The following is a 22500-nucleotide window of genomic DNA, read 5'->3' on the forward strand; positions in this document are numbered from 1 at the left end:
TTAATGTCTCATGTCTGTCTCCATTTTTAAAAGTTGGGACTACATTTGCCATCTTCCATACCTTAAGGAGTTGCCTAGTTTCAATGGATGCATTGAAGATCTTTGTTAGTGGCACACACAGCATCTTGCTCCCTCTCAAAGGACCCACAGAGAGATGTTGTCTGGTCCCACCACCTTTGAGGTATCAAGTTCACATACCAGCTTCTTCACCTCCTCCTCAGTTATGTGTACCTCATCCAGCACTTGTTGGTGTACCTCCCTGTTCTGATTTCCTGGAGTCCTACTGGTTTCCACTGTAAATACTTCTTTAAATCTTGTGTTGAGCTCCTCACATACCTCTTGGTCATTTCTTGCGAACTCCCCATCATCCTTCCTCAGTCTGATTACCTGGTCCTTGACTGTTGTTTTCCTCCTGATGTGGCTATACAACAGCTTCGGGTCAGACTTGACTTTCGATGCTACGTCATTTTCGCTGAGCCTCCCTTCTTATCTGTGTATATTCGTTTCTGGCTCTTTGGCTGATCTCTTTATTTTCTTGGGTCCTTTGTCTTCTGTACCTTTTCCATTCTCTAGTACACCTAGTTTTTGCCTCCCTACACCTTTGGGTGAACCAAGGACTCGTTATGGTCTTCCCACTATTTCTGTTTCCCTTGGGAACAAACCTCTCCTCTGCCTCCTTGCATATTGTTGTCACATAGTCCATCATTTCTTTTCTGGTTTTCCTGCCAGTTCTCTCTCCCACTGAATGTCTTGCAGGAAGTTCCTCATGCCTGTGTAGTCCCCCTTTTGTAGTTCGGTTTTTCCCATCCTATTCCTGCTACTCTCTCCATTTGTAGTTCAACTATGTAGTCAAAGCACAGAACCATATGATCACTAGCTCCTAGGGGCCTTTCATACATATCCTCAACGTCCTAACTACTCAAGCTGAATACAAGGTCCAGTCATGCTGGATCATCCTCACCTCTCTCTCTGGTAATGTCTCTAACATGTTGATGCATGAGGTTTTCCAGTACCACATCCATCATCTTGGCTCTCCATGTTTTGGGACCCCCATGTGGCTTGAGGTTTTCCCAGTCAATCTCCTTGTGATTGAAGTCACCCATGACTAGTAACTTTGCTTCCCCTATGTGAGCTCTTCTGGCCACCTCGGCTAGTGTGTCGACCATTGCTCTGTTGCTCTCATTGTATTCTTCTCTTGGCCTCCTCAGTTCCGTGGCGGGTTTCACATTACTCCAATTACCACCTTATGGCCCTCAGATTGGATTGTTCCTACTAAGTAATCCCTTTTGCCTATGCCATCCATTCCTTCCATTTTCTCAAATCCCCACCAGTTTTAAATGAGCAGTGTCCAAGTGTGGGGGGGGGCAGGGGGTAGAGGAGGAAGCTGCAGACAGTGGCTAAATGGGAGAGGGGTGGGGAGGGGGAATGAGGGGGGAATGTGGGGAGTGAGGAGGGATAAGCAAAGGGGGAGAATGGGAGATGAAGAGGGGAAAGAGGGAGAGGTGGGGAAGGAGGAGGGTGAGAGAGAGGGGGAAATCAGGGGAAGGAGTGGAGGATTGGCAGGGGAGGGTGCAGGGGGGAGAGTGTGTGTGTCTGTATATGTGAGAATGTGTGGTTGTAAATGTATGTATGTATGTATGTATGTGTGTGTGTGTACTCACCTAGTTGTACTCACCTAGTTGAGGTTGCAGGGGTCGAGTCCGAGCTCCTGGCCCCGCCTCTTCACTGGTCGCTACTAGGTCACTCTCCCTGAACCATGAGCTGTGTGTGTGTGTGTGTGTGTGTGTGTGTGTGTGTGTGTGTGTGTGTGTGTGTGTGTGTGTGTGTATGAGTGTGTGTGTGTGTGTGTGTGTGTGTGTGTGTGTGTGTGTGTGTGTGTGTGTGTGTGTGTGTGTGTGTGTGTGTGTGTGTGTGTGTGTGTGTGTGTGTGTGTGTGTGTGTGTGTGTGTGTGTGTGTGTGTATGAGTGTGTGTATGAGTGTGTGTATGAGTGTGTGTATGAGTGTGTGTATGAGTGTGTGTATGAGTGTGTGTATGAGTGTGTGTATGAGTGTGTGTATGAGTGTGTGTATGAGTGTGTGTATGAGTGTGTGTATGAGTGTGTGTATGAGTGTGTGTATGAGTGAGTATGAGTGTGAATGTAAAGTTCACAGTGCTCCCTTACCTGGCCACACCCTCCTGTGACCTGACCCACACCTACCTGCTATTTTGCTTCTACTGCTACCTAGACTTATAGAATCCTGTCTCGCCTTGTTCTATAAATTATCAATTGCTATTCCTTATTGATTACTTGATAGCCTATTCTTTATCGTACTAGGAGAGTTGGACCATTCACAATCAGCTTGGCGGTTAATTGAAACCAAAACCCACACCCAGCAATCACACATAGGTGAATACTTACGAAGCAGCCTGTAGATTGTCCTGCTCGATGTGATCTGGCGTAGATCCGCTTCCATTTCTTCTTGATATATAATGTACCCTATTCACTGTATTTCTTTCACTGGTCATACATTTGTTTCACTTTATCTTTCTTGGGTGACACGTGGCAACGTCGCGTGGAGCACACTAGGCCTGCCCGCTGTGAATGCGCCACCAAGTATCACTTTCTAGTTCAACTAATGAATTGTGGCTCCCCACACTGATGTCGCTCCGGGCAAATTGTAAATTGCTTCAAGGATTGTTCACTACCCTGACACACTTAGCGACCCTTGCAGTACACTTGGGTAGCCCAAGTGTGTGAGTGTGTGTTTGTGTTTTAGGTACCATTTTGTCCTAAGAACGTGTCAATTAGACACTAGGCCTGTTGTATATGCGTGCCTGTATATGTATGTGTGTGTGTGTCTGTGTGTGTTCATTCATGTGAGAGATTTTAACCACCCAACTGATTTTCAAAAAGGCCAAGAAAGTTGTATCAACCAGGTCCATGGTTGAGAGAAATATAATTGAATCATTTCATAAAAAATAGGATTGATTTTAATATGATTATTTAGGAGTGGACTTGTTAGCAGGTGAGTCTATGAAAGACTAGGTGAATCATATAACTGATGAGGTGAAAAAGGTGAGTGAAGCACTGAGGAGTCCGTAGAGACAAAGAATGTTAGCCATGGAAGTAAAGAGGGGAACATATGAGAGTATAGTTATACCAATACTCTAATATAAATAAATAAATAAATAAATAAATTTTATTTGGACATGATACATAGTTGTACAAAGGAATGTAGTAGTTGAGTGTACATGCCAAAAGCCTCCTGAATGCAGAGCATTTTGGGCACACTTAAAATTATCTTAAGATTACAGTTCAAATGGCCATTAGATGAGTTACAACTAGTACAATAGCAGTTCATATAGTCATTAGTTGGGTTGAGTGTGAAGCATGGGTGGTGAATGTTGCAACATGGAGAAAGCTGAAGGCAGTGGAGTGAAGGCAATGTGCAGTGTGAATATAATGCAGAGAATCCATAGGAAGAGATGTGGGGTTACTAAAAGTATTATCCAGAGGGCTGAGGAGGGATTGTTGAGGCAGTTCAGACATTTAGAGAGCATGGAACAAAACAGAATAACTTGGAGGGTATATAAATCTGTAGTGGAAGTGTTTCTTCTTTATTTTGAGTCACCCTACCTCTCAGTACTCACTTAACTGTACTCACCTAATTGTGGTTGCAGGGGTTGAGACTCAGCTCCTGACCCCGCCTCTTCACCTAACGCTACTAGGTCCTCTCTCTCCCTGCTCCATGAGCTTTATCATACCTCATCTTAAAGCTATGTATGGTTCCTGCCTCTACTACATCACTCGCCAGACTGTTCCACTTCCTGACTACTCTATGGCTGGTTTTTATGAGCAGTGCAACCCCTCCTCCCCTCTGCTTCTTCTATCTTTCCTCAGGATCTGATATCCCAGTGGGAAGACTGCGTCTGTTATTGCCTCAGTGAGTTTCATTTCTGTGACTGCTATGATGTCTGGGGACTTCTCATTGATTCTTTCATGCCACTCCTCATATTTATTTGTTATTCCATCTGTGTTCGTGTACCAAGCCTTCAGCTTCTTATCTCTCACTTTGGTCCTTGGAGAATACTGGGGTTGGGGAAGCAGGGCCCTGGAGGGGGCCTATGGGGGCTTGCGGTGTGGGTGGGGTTTGTGATGGGGGTGGGGGTAGAGTGCCCATAGGGGGCTGCTGTAGGGGTGGGGTGTTTGTGATGTGGGGGTGGGGGCAGAGGGAACAGTGTGTGGGTTTTGGTTTAGATTGTTCAGTTGCATTGGGGTTGTCATGGTTGGAGTCCTTCTGCAGGTGTTTCTGGAGGGTGTGTTTGCCCTTCCACCTGAGTCTTGGTTTTGCTTTCCTTCATCATTCCATCTCATTCCTCCTTTCATCTTTGTACCCTCTCTTTCAGTATCATCCTTTCTTCTTGTGTTCTGTCCCGATCGAGGTACACTCTACGGTACTCCGGTTTGTCCCTCAATCATGCTTTCTCCTGCAGGATCCTGGTTCGAGCTGATTCTGCCTTGAAAATTACTCTGACAGGCCGTTTCCTTCTACTCACAAACCACCCAATTCTCCGAAAATTTGTCACCTGGGTCATGTCGCCCTCACCTATTGCTTTCATGACACCTTCAATCACTTTTTTCTTCCCCTGCTTTCTTTCATCATAGGTTTCCCCTTCGGCTTCCTGGAGCCCGTAGACAAACACTGACCTCTTCCTTTCCTCCTCCCACTGTGTCTCCCTTTGCATCCTCTGAGGTGTTTTAGTTCTTTCAGTGAGAGACAACCAGTGTGAAGAAACCAATAAAGCCAAAAAAAAGCAATTTATAAAGAATAATAATGTCAGTACCACCCAGGAAGGTACTACCGTCCTGCCAAGTGAGTGTAAAGTGGAAACCTGTAATTGTTTGAAATGATGGTAGGATAATCTGTGTGTAATCTTTTTGAAGAGTTCTTAACATACCTATACTTTGTATTGCCTTTTATAAGCTTTCGTATTACCTCAAATACTACCTCCATTGTGTAATCAAATATTCACATGGATGTAATCAAATACTCACAAACACAATGACAGGTGAACGTGTTCACCTGTCATTGCCATAGTCATGCTTATGCCTCATTCAACAAGCACAGTGTATAACACTTTGGCTTTTTTGGGTTATCCTAGGTAATTTACACTGTATGATAACTGTACTTATGTGTACCTGAGCCTCAATAAACTTACTTAGTCTTTGATTCTGGTTCATGAATGGCTCTTTCTATATAGATAGACAAAGATACAGAGACAGAGACAGACAGAGGTAGGCAGCCAGCCAAAGTTAGCCAGCCAGCCAGCCAAACATGTATTACACATTGCAGAATCGTCTCTCTCTCTACTTAGGGCATAGGTGATAGGACAATCTGGCAAGATGACACTACCAGTTGCATCAAAATTCTGAGAATATGGCACAAATATTGCACATGGGTTATTATCTAGGCTTTTGATATTTCCTCAACCACTTGTGGAACATCCATCTCAGAGTCACTAAACTCAGGGTCAACATCACTTTCCTCCTCAAAGGGGAGTGTTAATATGACATGGCATTAGTGAATCCCTGGTGTCTGTCATGCTGTTTGCTCCAGCTGGCAGTCAATTGAACTGGTGCTCCCACAACATACTAAGTGGTCCCAGATTATTTTTAATACTGTGTACACTGAGTGTTAAAACCCATTCTATACTGCCTAGGCCTATCAGGCCTGTAGTGCCAAATTTGAAGGCAGGAAAAATAAAATGTCGATCTATGTTGGGGCACTAGCATTAAGAACATGAATCAACGTTAGGACAGTTAAGAGGTTAACAATATTTAGTAACCATTACATACACTTGCAACATCTGCCACATTGTTCCCCATCCACCCTATCACATTCCATTTCTAAATCCAAAAATGCATGAAAAGTTCCTTACCTTTATTTAGGTACTGTTCATTTATATTCTTCAATGTAAACACTTGGACTCTACACACCCTACCTTTCCTAAAGCCTCCTTGTTCATCTGCAATCTTACCCTCTGTCTTGTTCATAATTCTTTCAATAATAACTCTACCATACACTTTACCAGGTATACTCAACAGGCTTATTCCTATAATTCTTACACTTTTATCCCTTTTTCCCATATACAAAGGAACTATCATATGCATGCTGTCTGCCAATTGCTTGGTTTCTTTCCCCTTTCATGAATATACTGAACAATGCTTAAGCATTGTACTGAAGATTTTAAATTTCAATTGAGTCTCGTGTTTCATTAATTCCCATACTCACAATAATAGCTTAATATATCCCAGTTGGTATAGGTGACAGAGGTACCATCAGACCACTGGTAGGTGCCTTCATGACCACTATCTGTCATACCAATCCACCAATAGGTGTTATAATAATCTGTAATAAAGGAATTATGTATAAGGAAAACAAAGATCAATATTTACTGAAAAACTTATTGCTGAGTATAACATTTCAAAGCTTCATAAATAAACTTTGTGATCTATCCATATATTATGTTTACTTTTACTGAGTAAAACTATCATCATTATTATTATTACTTTTCACTCTTATCCAGTCACTTCTTGAAAATTTGGTCCTAAAATCCAAAACTGTATCTCTCTATAACAATGAATTATTTTTATAAATTACATCTTTGTGTTTGGTAAGCAACAGTCTGCACTGACCATCTGCATTATTACCATGTGACTGACACCTTAATAAGCTCTGATCATGTTACCTACAGGGGTAAATATGAGGTCATACCCCATACTCACTCTGCAGCTTCAACAGGGAATTTTACAGAAAGAGTAAGACCTCATAAACAGACTCGACCCAGTTAGAACCTAGCATTCACCAGTGTACAACAGTCTCAGGTCTTGTAGCTTCCATCCCCAAGGAAGGCTGGAAGACACTGAATCCTTATTTCTGAACCTATAGAAGTTCTTTGTTGGACTGGGTGAAGCTAAATGAATGGTCACCATTACAGACAGCAATGAATATCCACTGCATTGTCACCAGTCTTCAGAGCCATTGATGCCAAATTCCCAGAAGGCAAACATAAGGCATTTCAGCAAGAAGCAGTGGATGCCACTGGAGGCATTCTGTATCATATGTAATGTTCCCACTGTGGTAGGCCTGCTAGTGGACAACAGAAATTCACTGGACCAGGACATGGTGGTGAGTGCAGCAGTGGTTGACCGTGAGTATCAACAAGTAAGGAATGGAGTCAGGGTAGGGAATTGCCTTGATGGTTAAGCCAAGGACAAGCTGATGACCTATGTATGAGAGAAAGTATATGTGCATGGTAATCCCAATTGCTGCAGCACCAGGTAACAGCCAGTCTGCATATAGGCAACCAGGAAGTAGAGTCTATACTACACAGAGCCCAACAGGCAGTGTTCTGGCCAGAATCAAAAGCTGATCTGCAGTACCACAGTTGTTGTGCAAAACTTGCAATCTACATGTTCCCTGCCAGCATCAGGAATTACTGCTCCTACATCCACCCCAGAATACTCATTCCAACAGCGAGTGGTAGACCTGTTTCAACTTGAAGACCAGGTATATATAGCCTACATAGATAGGTTAGGAGGCAGTGTCACACCTGCCCAGTGGTGCTCTCATCTTGAAGCTGAGGGGCTACTTTGCCAGGTAAGGAAGTCTATGGATGGAAATACCAAGCTCTCTAGTGCTGAAATGCATGAAATTTTCAAGCAGTGGGGTATCATCTTCAGGCTCTCATCCACCCACTACAGTCAATCCAACAGGAGGATGCAGTTCATGTAACCAAGAGGATGATTGGTGACAGTAGTGGACAAGAAGGCAGCCTGCTCACTGACAGTTTCCAAGGCTCTCCTTCAGTACCTCAACACACCCCTGCAAGACATACACAAGTCACCTGCTCAGCTGACCACTGGAAGACTGCTACATAGCTCTGTGTCCATGGCCAGGCAGTACCTCTGGGTGGATCAGCACTGGAGAGGGACACTGCATCAGAGGAAGGTGGAGATGGCAGAGGCCCCAAAGGTCAAAGAGACATACACGAAAATGTTTATATGTCCCACTCTTGGTAGAAGATGATGTGAAAATGCAAGATCCCACACAAAGCTAAGGATCATGACATGTGTGGTTGTTGAAACCAGGAAGATCTGACAGCATATGGTCAGGTTAGATGGGATTGGCCAGCTGTTACTAAAGAACTGACATTATCTTATGCAAACATGTGCATCCAGGCCTACTACTTCCCTGGAAGGGCTCTACAAAAGGGGGTCGCAGGCATGGAAAAGTCTTCACAGCTGATGGATGACAGCCCAATAATAACTACACCAACCAGGAGAGAACAGCAGAGGAAAGGAAAGCTAACCATATTCCAAGGCTATATATGAATGCTAGTTACCATTCTGTATTTTGTTTCCCATAGTTTATTGCTTGGTTAAAATAAAGTATACCATTGTTGAATTTATCACCATAAGGTAGCATGATATAATGGCAGGCTCTAAGCAACACCTCTGGGCCTGGCCAGTGGCAGTCTGCCGTAGTCACTCGTAACCATAATTGATATCTCAATAAACTCTGCCTATGTTACCTGCTTATTTTTTTATCTATTTTCTCACACACAGAGGCTCTCACTTTTGCCAGTTTCTTTTATATAACCATATACACATAAAAGAATTGAGGAACACTGCAGCAGGCCTACTGGTTCATACTAGGCAGGTCCTTCACATGCATGGCAATATTAATAACCTAATAATTTATAATGCTAATTTAATATTGCATATGTGATTTCTATTGTATTTTTCAAATGTAATGTTATAAGGATCAGAAAGTTTCATCAGGAGGAAAAGAGACATGTTGAGAGACAATCAGAAATAAATACTTACAATCAGAATTGACTTGGGACACGATATAGTCATTCTCTTCAGCACTGTGAATGGAGGCGAGGTCCCCACCTTTGCTTTGACAGTCTGCTCGGGCACTGCTGAAGCTTACCCAGTTATATGAGTCAGATGCCCAATAACAGTAGTTGTCGAAGTTGAACCAACCCTCCTCACAGCCCACCGTGTGTGCTGAGAACAAGGCAAAAACAGGTAGGATATCAACGGTGCACTTCTGATGATAATGAAGAAAAAATGTGCAATACAGAACATGATAAAGCTCTTACTACTTGAACAACTGTTATGCAATACAGATCATCCCAACCTTACAAACAAATTACATTCCTGGTTTTTAACTTGAAAGCAAGTTGTCTGTATATTATTATTATTAATTTTTTTTTCAACAAGTCGGTCATCTCCCTCCAAGGCAGGGTGGCTCAAAAAGAAAGAAAATCCCCAAAAAGAAAATACTTTCATTATCATTCAACACTTTCACCTCACTCATACATAATCACTGTTTTTGCAGAGGTCCCCAAAATACAACAGTCTCAAAGCATATACGTATAAAGATACACAACATATCCCTCCAAACTGCCAATATCCCAAATGCCTCCTTTAAAGTGCAGGCATTGTGCTTCCCATTTCCAGGACTCAAGTCTGGCTATATAAAAATAACTGGTTTCCCTGAATCCCTTCACTAAATATCACCCTGCTCACACTCCAACAGCTCATCAGGTCCCAAATACCATTCGTCTCCATTCACTCCTAACACTCTCACGCACACTTGCTGGAAGACCAAGCCCCTTGCCCACAAAACCTCCTTTACCCCCTCCCTCCAACCTTTATGAGGAGGTCCCCTACCCCGCCTTCCTTTCCCTACAGATTTATACGCTCTCCATGTCATTCTACTTTGATCCATTCTCTCTAAATGATCAAACCACCTCAACAACCCCTGTTCAGCCCTTTTGACTAATACTTTTATTAACTCCACACCTGTGGCTCGTACATTGGATTGCATGCAGCCAGCAGTAACAGCCTGGTTAATCAGGCTCTGAACCACCATGAGGCATGGTCACAGACCAGGCCGTGGGGGCGTTGACCTCTGGAACTCTCTCCAAGTAAACTCCAGGTAATTTCCACACTCTGAATTCTCTGCATAATATTTGCACCACACATTGTCCTTAGACAGGACATCTCCACTGCCTCCAACCGTGTCCTCACTGCAGCATTTACAACCCAAGCTTCACACCCATATAAGAGTGTTAGTACCACTATACTTTCTTACATTCCCTTCTTTGCCTCCATAGATAAAGTTTTTTGTCTCCACATATGCCTCAACGCACCACTCACCTTTTTTCCTTCATCAATTCTATGATTAACCTCATCCTTCACAAATCCATCCGTTGACACATCAACTCCCAAATATCTGAAAACATTCACTTCTTCCATACTCCTTCTCTCCAATTTGATATCCAATTTTTCCTTATCTAAATCATTTGATACCCTCATCACCTTACTCTTTTCTATGATCACTTTCAACTTTCTACCTCTACACACACTCCCAAACTCGTCCACTAACCTTTGCAACTTTTCTTTAGAATCTCCCATAAGCACAGTATCATCAGCAAAAAGTAACTGTGTCAATTCTCATTTTGTATTTGATTCCCCATAATTTAATCCCACCCCTCTTCCAAACACCCTGGCATTTACTTCTTTTACAATCCCATCTATAAATATATTAAACAACCACGGTGACATTACACATCCCTGTCTAAGACCTACTTTTACCAGGAAGTAGTCTCCCTTTCTTCTACACACCCTAACCTGAGCCTCACTATCCTCATAAAAACTCTTTACAGCATTTAGTAACTTACTACCTATTCCATATACTTGCAACATCTGCCACGTTGCTCCCCTATCCACCCTATCATATGCCTTTTCTAAATCCATAAATGCAATGAAAATTTCCCTACCTTTATCTAAATACTGTTCACATATATGCTTCAATGTAAAGACTTGATCTACACATCCCCTACCCACTCTAAAACCTCCTTGCTCATCCGCAATCCTACATTCTGTCTTACCTCTAATTCTTTCAATAATAACCCTACCGTATACTTTTCCTGGTATACTCAGTAAACTTATTCCTCTATAAATTTTACAATCTCTTTTGTCCCCCTTCCCTTTATATAAAGGAACTATACATGCTCTCTGCCAATCCCTAGGTACCGTCCCCTCTTTCATACATTTATTAAACAAAAATACCAACCACTCCAACACTGTATCTCCCACTGCTTTTAACATTCTATTATGATCCCATCAGTTCCCTTTCATTCTATGTAATATCTCATGCACCTCCCCCACACTCACATCCTGCTCTTCTTCACTCCTAAAAGATGGTATACCTCCCTGGCCAGTGCATGAAATTACCGCTTCCCTTTCTTCATCAACATTTAAAAGTTCCTCAAAATATTCACGCCATCTGCTCAATACCTCCCTCTCCTAACTCCCCTGCTCTGATTTTAACTGACAAATCCATTCATTCCCTAGGCTTTCTTAACTTGTTTATCTCACTCCAAATTTTTTCTTATTTTTCATCAAAATTTCTTGACAGTGCCTCTCCTACTCTATCATCTGCTCTCCTTTTGCACTCTCTTCACCTTTCTTTTACTCTCCATATACTCTTCTTATAACACTTCTGCTTTGTAAAAACCTCTCACAAGCTACCTTTTTCTCTTTTATCACACACTTTACTTCATCATTCCACCAATCACTCCTCTTCCCTCCTGCAACCACCCTCCTGTAGCCACAAACTTCTGCCCCACATTCTAATACTGCATTTTTAAAACTATTCCAACCCTCTTCAACTCCCCACTACTCATACTTGCACTAGCCCACCTTTCTGCCAATAATTGCTTATATCTCACCCAAACTTCCACCTCCCTTAGTTTATACACTTTCACCTCTCTCTTACTTCTTGTTGCCATTTTCCTTTTGTCCCATCTACCTATTACTCTAACTGTAGATACAACTAAATAATGATCCGATATATCAGTTGCCCCTCTATAAACATGTTCATCCTGAAGCCTACCCATCAACCTTTCATCCACCAATACATAATCTAACAAACTACTTCCATTACGTGCTATATCATACCTTGTATATTTATTTATCCTCTTTTTCATAAAATATGTATTACTTATTACCAAACCTCTTTCTACACATAGCTCAATTAAAGACTCCCCATTTTCATTTACCCCTGACACCCCAAATTTACCTACTACTCCCTCCACAACATTTTTACCCACTTTAGCATTGAAATCCCCAACTACAAGTACTCTCACACTTGGTTCAAAACTCCCCACACACTCACTGAACATTTCCCAAAACCTCTCTCTCTCTCTTCTCTACACTTCTCTCTTCTCCAGGTGCATATACGCTTACTATAACCCACTTCTCGCATCCAACCTTTATTTTACTCCACATAATCCTTGAATTAATACATTTATACTCCCTCTTTTCCTGCCATAGCTTATCCTTCAACATTATTGCTACTCATTCTTTAGCTCTAACTCTATTCGAAACCCCTGACCTAATCCCATTTACGTCTTCCCACTGAAACTCTTCCACCCCCTTCAGCTTTGTTTCACTTAAAGCCAGGACAGCCAGCTTCTTCTCATTCATAACATCCACAATCATCTCTTTCTTATCATTCCCATAACATCCACGCACCTTCAAACATCCCACTTTGACAATTTTCTTCTTCTTTTTAGTAGGCTATACAGGGAAAGGGGTTACTAGTCCATTGTTCCTGGCATTCTAGCTGACTTTTACAACACGCATGGCTTACGGAGGAAAGATTCTTATTCCACTTCCCCATGGATATAAAAGGAAAAGTAATAAGAACAAGAACTTTCTTTCTTTCAACACACCGGCCATATCCCACCAAGGCGGGGTGGCCCAAAAGAAAAAACGAAAGTTTCTCCTTTCACAGTTAGTAATATATACAGGAGAAGGGGTTACTAGCCCCTTGCTCCTGGCATTTTAGTCACCTCTTACAACACGCATGGCTTACGGAGGAAGAATTCTGTTCCACTTCCCCATGGAGATAAGAGGAAATAAACAAGAACAAGAACTGGTAAGAAAATAGAAGAAAACCCAGAGGGGTGTGTATATATATGCTTGTACATGTATGTGTAGTGTGACCTAAGTGTAAGTAGAAGTAGCAAGACGTACCTGCAATCTTGCATGTTTATGAGACAGACAAAAGACACCAGCAATCCTACCATCATGTAAAACAATTACAGGCTCTTGTTTCACACTCACTTGACAGGACAGTAGTACCTCCCTGGGTGGTTGCTGTCTACCAACGTATTATAATTATTAATATCATGATTATTATCATGCTAATTATTTTTTTTTTTTCAATGAACCAGCCATATTCCACCAAGGCAGGGTGACCTAAAGAGAAAAATGAAAGTTTTTCTTTAGATTTAGCAATTAATATAGATGGGGTTACTAGCTCCTTGCTCCTGACATTTTAGTCGCCTCTTAGGACATGCATGGCTTACAGAGGAAGAATTCTTTTCCACTTTCCCATGGAGAACAGAGGAAATGAAGAAGAATATGAACTATTAAGACCATAGAAGAAACCCCAGATGGGTGTATAAATACATATGCATGTATATGCATGTGTAGTGCTACCTAAGTGTAAGTAGAAGTAGCAAGATATGCCTGTTATCCCACATGTTTATGAGACAGAAAAAGGACACAAGCAATCCTACCATTATGTAAAACAATTAAAGATTTCCATTTCACACTCACTTGGCAGGATGGTAGTACCTCCCTGGGTGGTTGCTGTCTACCAACCTACTACCTAGAATTATTATTATTATCCAGTTTAATTTAGTCAAAGAAAAAACTAAGCTAAAGAGTGCTTCATCAACATCTAGGGCTAGATACTTCCTCCATGAAAGGAGTCCGAATGGAAAGTGACAGTGCAAAGACGAATGTGCTTCACGTATTATATAAATCCAAGTCATAATGAGTGACTCTCAATTAATGAACAGAGGAATGAACAAGGACTTTAACCATGGTCCATGCATCACACTGTAAGCTTTATTGTTAAGTGGTTAAAGTGTCAGGCCAGCTATATGCATGGACAATGGTTCAAGTCCCATCCATTCACATTTATTCATGTTTCATATATGTTTGCACTATACTTTGCAGGTTGTAAAACTTTATTTGGTTCATCAATATTCTGTTTTATTAAGTACAGATGCGTTTGTGTATTTTGTATGTGTTTGTGTGCTTTCTTATGTGCTTGCATGTTTTCTTAAAGCTCTGTTCCTGTAAAAGAAATGTTTGTGAAGGGAACGTGATATGGGAAATCAGAAGGCGGATGATTTCCCAAGCCATTAGACCCCCAAGTAGGGAGGATAGGAGGAGTGATATACAAGCAGTGGACCCAAATATGCCTACATCCAAGGGTGCCACATTTCCTTATCCACTCTTAATTTACAAGACTAATTTAGTAATGAAGCTTCTCAGGATAAAAATACTACTACTTGGAAGTATTTAAGCTAAGTTAGAGTTAGACACAGAGTAATTTAGCTTAATACCTACAATTACTTACACAGCTGTGAACAATAAGCACTTGTTCCAGCCAGCCAAGAGTGCCCACTGCCTATGCACAGCAACCCACTCCTGCCACCCCAGCTTCAGTCACACAAACACCAGTTCATGAGTGAGGCCAGTGACAGATCTGCCTAATTGTACAGATCAATTAATAGCCTAGTTAATTAGGATGACTTATCCTACGACAGGCCTTGGTGCAGTGAAGTAACACATTACAACGAGAATTAGACCCTTTCACTGTTACCTACGAGACTAATTTGTAGCTTCCCTTGTGGAGAAAGACAGCTGCAGATCAGTGACTCAAATATAGGCATCTCAAATGTCCCAACTGAGGTACCATAGACCCCCCTCCTCCCACATTCTACAATAGTAAGTACCCATTAACTGTATCATTAAATGCACATTTCTTGTACTTTATTGGGGATGAGTACTGTGAAGGGTCTTACCACAACCTCCAGCTCACCTGAGATGCAGCTACCTGCAACCGGCTTACCTACACTGCCCTGTGTGAACTAGAGGTAAGAATTCAGTTATCTAGAAATGGAATGGCAGGTTTCTGGGCTGAATTCCACTAATAGCTTGATTAAATCACTAATCTAATCAGTCATAACCTATGCATACACCCTCTATTCTACACAAAAGAGCCAGATGTGGGTTCTACAGAACTTATAGAACTAGCTAGAACCTAGATAATACCAGTGATTAGGAGTAACACTGCCACTACAGGTGAATGGTCCTTCATTATTAACTGTTAATCAAACACAGATGCTCAACAGAGCCCTTTGTGAGTAGAAGTAACATTCTACATTACACTGTCAGAAACAGTTACAATCAGCTGGCTAACTAGGCAACAAAAGGGTTTTGTGTGTAATTCAAAAAGGCGGCAGTCTGAATCTTAAGGGGTCCAGTAACGCCTTCTGGGGGAGGCCATCATCAACACGAACAGTGGCACCATCTGGCACCGCATCTACAACACTACACCTACAACACCAAATTGTGACATCACCACAATAACACATGACCACCAGGGACACACACACACACACACCTGTTCTCATTGAATGAACCAGCATTTGTCACGAGAGAACCCAGAGGGAACACATGGGGTCAGTACATGTATTAGGTGGGAAAAGCATAGTTACTGTCTAGTATACCAGACAGCACCTGTCTAGCAGTCAGAACAGACAGGGTGATTGAGCACCCAGATGTACTGCCACACTGACTGACATTTATTAGACAGAGTCTGAATCATATAGCTGTCAGCTCCACTCAGCTATCAACTACAATTGTTGTTACCATGACAGTGAGTCTTTGCTGACTTGTAAGTCACCATGGCTATGTTAGACAACTGCAGATTCAGTTTACCCCTTAAGCAGGCTCTCATCATGAGAGTGATTAATACCTACAAAACACTTAACTAGGTGAATCCTGTGGATTACTTAGAGTTAGAGGCTAACTTAAATCTACTGGAGAGTACGCAATGAGCCAAGACAGTAGCATATGACCAACTCAAAGACCTGCTGCTGGGTTCAGAAGATGGAACTGAATTCAATGAAGTTCAGGAATGTTATGTTATGCTGAAAGGGATTAATACATGTTTGAGGCAACCTGTCACTTTAAACAAGCCCTTAGGCAGCAGTGGGCAATTCGCCACTACCACCCCTTACCAGGGGTCATTCACCAATGTCTTCCCACTCCTCTTTCTCCTTCTGTCACCTTGTCATAAAACTCCAGTAGGTTTGCGACACAGGAATTTCCCTCCCTGAAATCATGTTGGTTATCATGTATAAGCTCATTTGTGTCTAGGTGCTCCACAGTCTTTTCCTGATAAGCTTCTCCATGACGTTGCATACTGTGCATGTCAGTCACACTTGACTGTAATTTAGTGTTACCTGCCGGTCTCCTTTCTTAAAGATTGGGACTACATTTGCTGTCTTCCACAACTGTGTGTGTGTACTCACCTATTTGTAGTTGCAGGGGTTGAGTCACAGCTCCTGGAAGTCTCTTGCACTGGTCACTACTATGTCCACTCTCTCCCTGCTCCATGAACTATATCTTATCTCTTCTTAAAGCTCTGTATGGATCCTGCCTCCACTACATCACTCTCCAGATTGTTCACTTCCTGATAACTCTGACTGAAGAAATACTTCCTATTAACCCTGTGACTCATATGAGTCTTTAACTTACTATTGTGACCCCTTGTTGCTGTGACCCATCTCTGAAACATCCAGTCCCTATCCACCCGGTCAATTTCTCTCAGTATTTTATATGTCGTTATAATGTCACCCCTATCCCTCCTGTCTTGTGGTATTGTCAGGTCGATTTCCCTTAGCCTCTTCTTGTAGGACATGCCCCTTAACTCTAGACTAGTCTTGCTGCAAACCTTGGAACTGACTCTAATTTCTTGACATGTCTGACCAGGTGTGAGTTTCATACTGGTGCTGCATACTCGAATATGGGCCTGACATACACAGTGTACAGAGCCTTGAATGATTCCTTACCAAGGTGTCAAAACGCTATTCTTAAGTTTGCTAGGCGCCCATGAGCTGCAGCAGTTATCTGGTTGATGGGCGCCTCAGGAGATGTGCTCGGTATTATACTCACCCCAAGATCCTTTTCCTTGAGTGAAGTTTGCAGTCTTTGGCTCCCTAACTCACGAAATTGTAATGACATGATTGCAAACAAACCATGCCATGGGTGGGGATAGAACCCGTGATCAGAGAGCCATAAAACTCCAGAACAACGCATTAGCCACTGGACCAGCTGGCTACAATAATATTCATCCACCTAGGTATATTTATACACCATTTGTGACCACAATTGCATATTTTTACAGATGAATCTCCCATCAGCGTGGCTGTAACGATATCCCTCGCATTCATCTCTCCCTATGCAAAAATGCTATGCACATAAAAATCTGGAATTCATTGCCAGAACACACTAAAGGACCCCTATCTGCAAATCAGTTTAAGGCCTTAATAAGGAATCACCTAAACTTAACCAGACAAACCGTACCAAATCACTACCAGTTTCTCAAAAGCTACTAATATTGTGCTGATGAATGCTCATCCACTTACTACTTCCAAATTAAGATGTCTATTTTTTCAATGTTTTAAATAGTAGTAGATTGTAATACAGTACATCATAATGTAAATTGTTCCATTGTAATACCAAATTTCATTGTTTTAAATAGTACTAAACTGAAATACATCATATTGTAAATTGTTTTAAATTGTTATACTGTAATACCGCAATCTTTATTAACTAATTTAAGTGTAATAAGTCTCTACTAGACTTATGAAAATCATGTAGCATTACATGATAGAATATGCAATTCTCCTGTACTTACTGTAACTCATCTAATGACCATATGAACTATGTATTATTGCCTTACTAATCCTAAGTTAATTTTAAGTTTGCCCAAAATGCTCTGTATATAAAGGGCTTTTCGTAAGTACACCCAACTATTATATTCCTCTGCATAACCATGTAATTTGTTAAAATAAATATCTTTATCTTTATCTCAAGTCCCCTCAAAGCTGTCAGCATGACTCATCGGTCGCCACTAAGTCCCCTCTCTTCCTGCTCCATGAGCTTTATCAAACCTGTGTGTGTGTGTGTGTGTGTGTGTGTGTGTGTGTGTGTGTGTGTGTGTGTCATGCATATACAAGCATGTACATACACACCCCTCTGTGTTTTCTTCTATTTTTCTTACTAGTTGTTGTTCTTGTTTATTTCCTCTTATCTCTTTTCTTCTATTTTTCTTACTAGTTCTTGTCCTTGTTTATTTCCTCTTATTTCCATGGGGAAGTGGAACAGAGTTCTTCCTCTGTAAGCCACGCATGTGGTAAGAGGTGATTAAAATGCAGGGAGCAAGAGGCTAGTAACCCCTTCTCCTGTATGTACTACTAAAGTTAAAAAGAGAAACTTTCGTTTTTCTTTTTGGGTCACCCAGCCTCAGTGGGATACGGCCAGTTTGTTGAAAGAAGTACTCACCTAGTTGTACTCACCTAGTTGAGGTTGCAAAGGTCGAGTCTAAGCTCCTGGCCCCGCCTCTTCACTGGTCGCCACTAGGTCACTCTCCCTGAACCATGAGCTTTATCGTACCTCTGCTTAAAGCTATGTATGGATCCTGCCTCCACTACATCTCTTCCCAAACTATTCCACTTCCTGACTACTCTGTGGCTGAAGAAATACTTCCAAACATCCCTGTGATTCATCTGTGTCTTCAGCTTCCAACTGTGTCCCCTTGTTGCTGTGTCCAGTCTCTGGAACATCCTGTCTTTGTCCACCTTGTCAATTCCTCTCAGTATTTTGTAAGTCGTTATCATGTCCCCCCTATCTCTCCTGTCCTCCAGTGTTGTCAGGTTGATTTCCCTTAACCTCTCCTCGTAGGACATACCTCTTAGCTCTGGGACTAGTCTTGTGGCAAACCTTTGCACTTTCTCTAGTTTCTTTACATGCTTGGGTAGGTGTGGGTTCCAAACTGGTGCCACATACTCCAATATGGGTCTAACGTACAAGGTGTACAGGGTCCTGAATGACTCCTTATTAAGATGTCGGAATGCTGTTCTGAGGTTTGCCAGGCGCCCATATGCTGCAGCAGTTATTTGGTTGATGTGCGCTTCAGGAGATGTGCCTGGTGTTATACTCACCCCAAGATCTTTTTCCTTGAGTGAGGTTTGTAGTCTCTGGCCCCCTAGACTGTACTCTGCCTGCGGTCTTCTTTGCCCTTCCCCAATCTTCATGACTTTGCACTTGGTGGGATTGAACTCCAGGAGCCAATTGCTGGACCAGGTCTGCAGCTGTCCAAATCCCTTTGTAGTTCTGCCTGGTCTTCGATCGAATGAATTCTTCTCATCAACTTCACATCATCTGCAAACACTGACACCTCAGAGTTTATTCCTTCTGTCATGTCGTTCACAAATACCAGAAACAGCACTGGGTCTAGGACTGACCCCGGTTGGACCCCGCTGGTCACAGGTGCCCACTCTGACACCTCGCCACGTACCATTACTCGCTGCTGTCTTCCTGACAAATATTCCTTGATCCATTGTAGTGCCTTCCCTGTTATCCCTGCTTGGTCCTCCAGTTTTTGCACTAATCTCTTGTGTGGTACTGTGTCAAATGCCTTCTTGCAGTCCAAGAAAATGCAATCCACCCACCCCTCTCTCTCTTGTCTTACTGCTGTCACCTTGTCATAGAACTCCAGTAGGTTTGTGACACAGGATTTTCCGTCCCTGAAACCATGTTGGGTGCTGTTGATGAGATCATTCCTTTCTAGGTGTTCCACCACTCTTCTCCTGACAATCTTCTCCTTGACTTTGCATACTATACATGTCAGTGACACTGGTCTGTAGTTTAGTGCTTCATGTCTGTCTCCTTTTTTAAAGATTGGGACTACATTTGCTGTCTTCCATGCCTCAGGCAATCTCCCTGTTTCGATAGATGTATTGAATATTGTTGTTAAGGGTACACATAGCACCTCTGCTCCCTCTCTCAGGACCCAGGGAGAGATGTTATCTGGCCCCATTGCCTTTGAGGTATCTAGCTCACTCAGAAGCCTCCTCACTTCTTCCTCGGTTGTGTGTACCGTGTCCAGCACCTGGTGATGAGCCACACCTCTCTGTCCCTCTGGAGCCCCTTCTGTCTCCTCTGTGAACACTTCTTTGAATCTCTTGTTGAGTTCCTCACATACTTCATGGTCATTTCTTGTTGTCTCTCCTCCTTCGTTCCTTAGCCTGATTACCTGGTCCTTGACTGTTGTTTTCCTCCTGATGTGGCTGTATAACAGCTTTGGGCCAGATTTGGCTTTCGCTGCTATGTCGTTTTCATATTGTTGTTGGGCCTCCCTTCTTATCTGTGCATATTCGTTTCTGGCTCTACGACTGCTCTCCTTATTCTCCTGGGTCCTTTGCCTTCTATATTTCTTCCATTCCCTAGCACACTTGGTTTTTGCCTCCTTGCACCTTTGGGTGAACCATGGGCTCATCCTGGCTTTTTCATTATTCCTGTTTCCCTTGTGTACAAACCTCTCTTCAGCCTCCTTGCACATTGTTGCTACATATTCCATCATCTCATTAACTGGCTTCCCTGCCAGTTCTCTGTCCTACTGAACCTCATTCAGGAAGTTCCTCATTCCCGTGTAGTCCCCTTTCCTGTAGTTTGGTTTCATTTGTCCTGGCCTTCCTGCTTCCCCCTCCACTAGTAGCTCCACTGTGTATTTGAAGCTCAAAACCACATGATCGCTGGCCCCAAGGGGTCTTCATATGTGATGTCCTCAATATCTGCACTGCTCAAGGTGAATACTAAGTCCAGTCTTGCTGGCTCATCCTCTCCTCTCTCTCTCTTATAGTGTTCTTTACGTGTTGGTACATGAAGTTTTCCAGAACCACCTCCATCATCTTAGCCCTCCATGTATCTTGGCCCCCATGTGGCTCCAAGTTCTCCCAGTTGATCTCCTTGTGGTTAAAGTCGCCCATGATCAGGAGCTTTGCCCTGCATGCATGAGCTCTTCTGGCCACTGCAGCCAGTGTGTCAACCATCGCTCTACTGATCTTGTCATACTCATGCCCTGGTCTCCTGCTGTTCTGTGGTGGGTTATACATCACTGCAATTACCACCTCGGGACCTCCAGAGTGAAGCGTTCCCGCTATGTAATCACTTTCTTCTCCGCTGTCTCCTCTCTCCAGCTCATCAAAATTCCATCGGTGTTTGATCAGCAGCGCCACTCCTCCACCCCCCCTGTTCCTTCTGTCTTTCCTCAGGATCTGGTATCCCGTTGGAAAGATGGCATCTGTTATCATACCTGTAAGCTTGGTTTCTGTGAGTGCTATGATGTCCGGTTATGTCTCTTTGACTCTTTCGTGCCACTCCTCCCACTTGTTTGTTATTCCATCAGCGTTTGTGTACCATACCTTCAGTTTCCTTTCCAATACTGTGGTTTGGGGGGCCTGTGGGGGTGGGAGACCTGGTAGCATATTGTGGGATTCTATGATTGGGGGTTGGGTGGAAGCTGTGGGTATGGATTGTAGTTTGTGTTGGGATGGTGTGATAGGTTGTGGGGTTCTAAGGATAGTTGTGTGTGTGCTTGCCCTTGCTTCTCTGTTCTGCTCTGACTGACCTCTGCTGGTTCCATCCTTGTTTCCTTTCCTATCTCCTTTCGCTTTTTTGTCCTCTCCCTCAGCTGCTGTCTCTCTGTTTGTGTTCTGTCTCTGTCTAGGAACACCTTGTACTCTTCGGAGTTTTTCAACCTTGGTTTCTCTTGGAGGATCCTGTTCCTCACTGTTTCTGTCCTGAGAATCAGCTTGATCCGTCGGTTTCTCCCCTTCACGCATCTTTTCTCTGAAAATTTACAATCTCATCCATGTCTTCTCCCCTATTTCCGTGGTGTGATTTTCCCAATTCCCCCTTCTTTCTTCCTGCCGCCTTTCAGTGTACAGTCTTTTTCCTCCTCTCTCCCCAAGCCCATGGATAAACACTGATTTTGGGCTTTCCTCTTCCTCCCTTACTGCCTCCCTCTGTGACTCTGGTTCCTGTCTGTATATGGTCATTTTCTCCCTTGATTTTTCCAGTGGCTCGTGGTAGCATGGTTGTGCCTCAGCATTCGACTTATCTCCCTCTCTATCTGCACCCAGCTGCTCTTTCCTTTACTCCCTGACCCTTCTTTGCAGGCTGATATGACCGTAGCATAATTCATATCTCCTTCCTTCCTGTCCATCCTCTCAGCTTCATATGCTGTGTCTTCTCTGGTCACTGCCCCTGAGACTTGCTTCAGCCTGTTTACCTCAAACTCTAGGACCCTTACCTTGTCTACTGCAGTTTCAACTTGTGCCTCCCATTTCTTCGTCTACTTCTCCAACCTCTTTTCCCATTTCGCAGAGAGCTCTTTCTCCATTTTTTCAAAAAGCTCTCCTAATTTTCTCTCCCATTCTTGCTCCATCCTTCTCCACTGCTCCTCCTTCCATTCCTCCCTACCAATACCATCGCCATCTGATC

General features: G+C 42.8%; 1 protein-coding gene across 2 annotated transcripts in view; it reads right to left on the reverse strand.

Moving 5' to 3' along the window:
- LOC128696998 (macrophage mannose receptor 1) overlaps positions 1-22500 on the reverse strand; it is a 291694-nt gene that overhangs the window by 150068 nt on the left and 119126 nt on the right. For both annotated transcript variants that reach the window (XM_070095183.1, XM_070095184.1), the window contains 2 exons: positions 8872-9057; positions 6275-6391 (listed from right to left, as the gene is read on the reverse strand). In XM_070095183.1, the coding sequence (XP_069951284.1) occupies positions 6275-6391; positions 8872-9057 (303 nt within the window). The remainder of the gene's footprint in view (positions 1-6274; positions 6392-8871; positions 9058-22500) is intronic.

The sequence above is a fragment of the Cherax quadricarinatus genome, chromosome 49 (assembly GCF_038502225.1).
Source record: "Cherax quadricarinatus isolate ZL_2023a chromosome 49, ASM3850222v1, whole genome shotgun sequence".
Taxonomy (NCBI): domain Eukaryota; kingdom Metazoa; phylum Arthropoda; class Malacostraca; order Decapoda; family Parastacidae; genus Cherax; species Cherax quadricarinatus.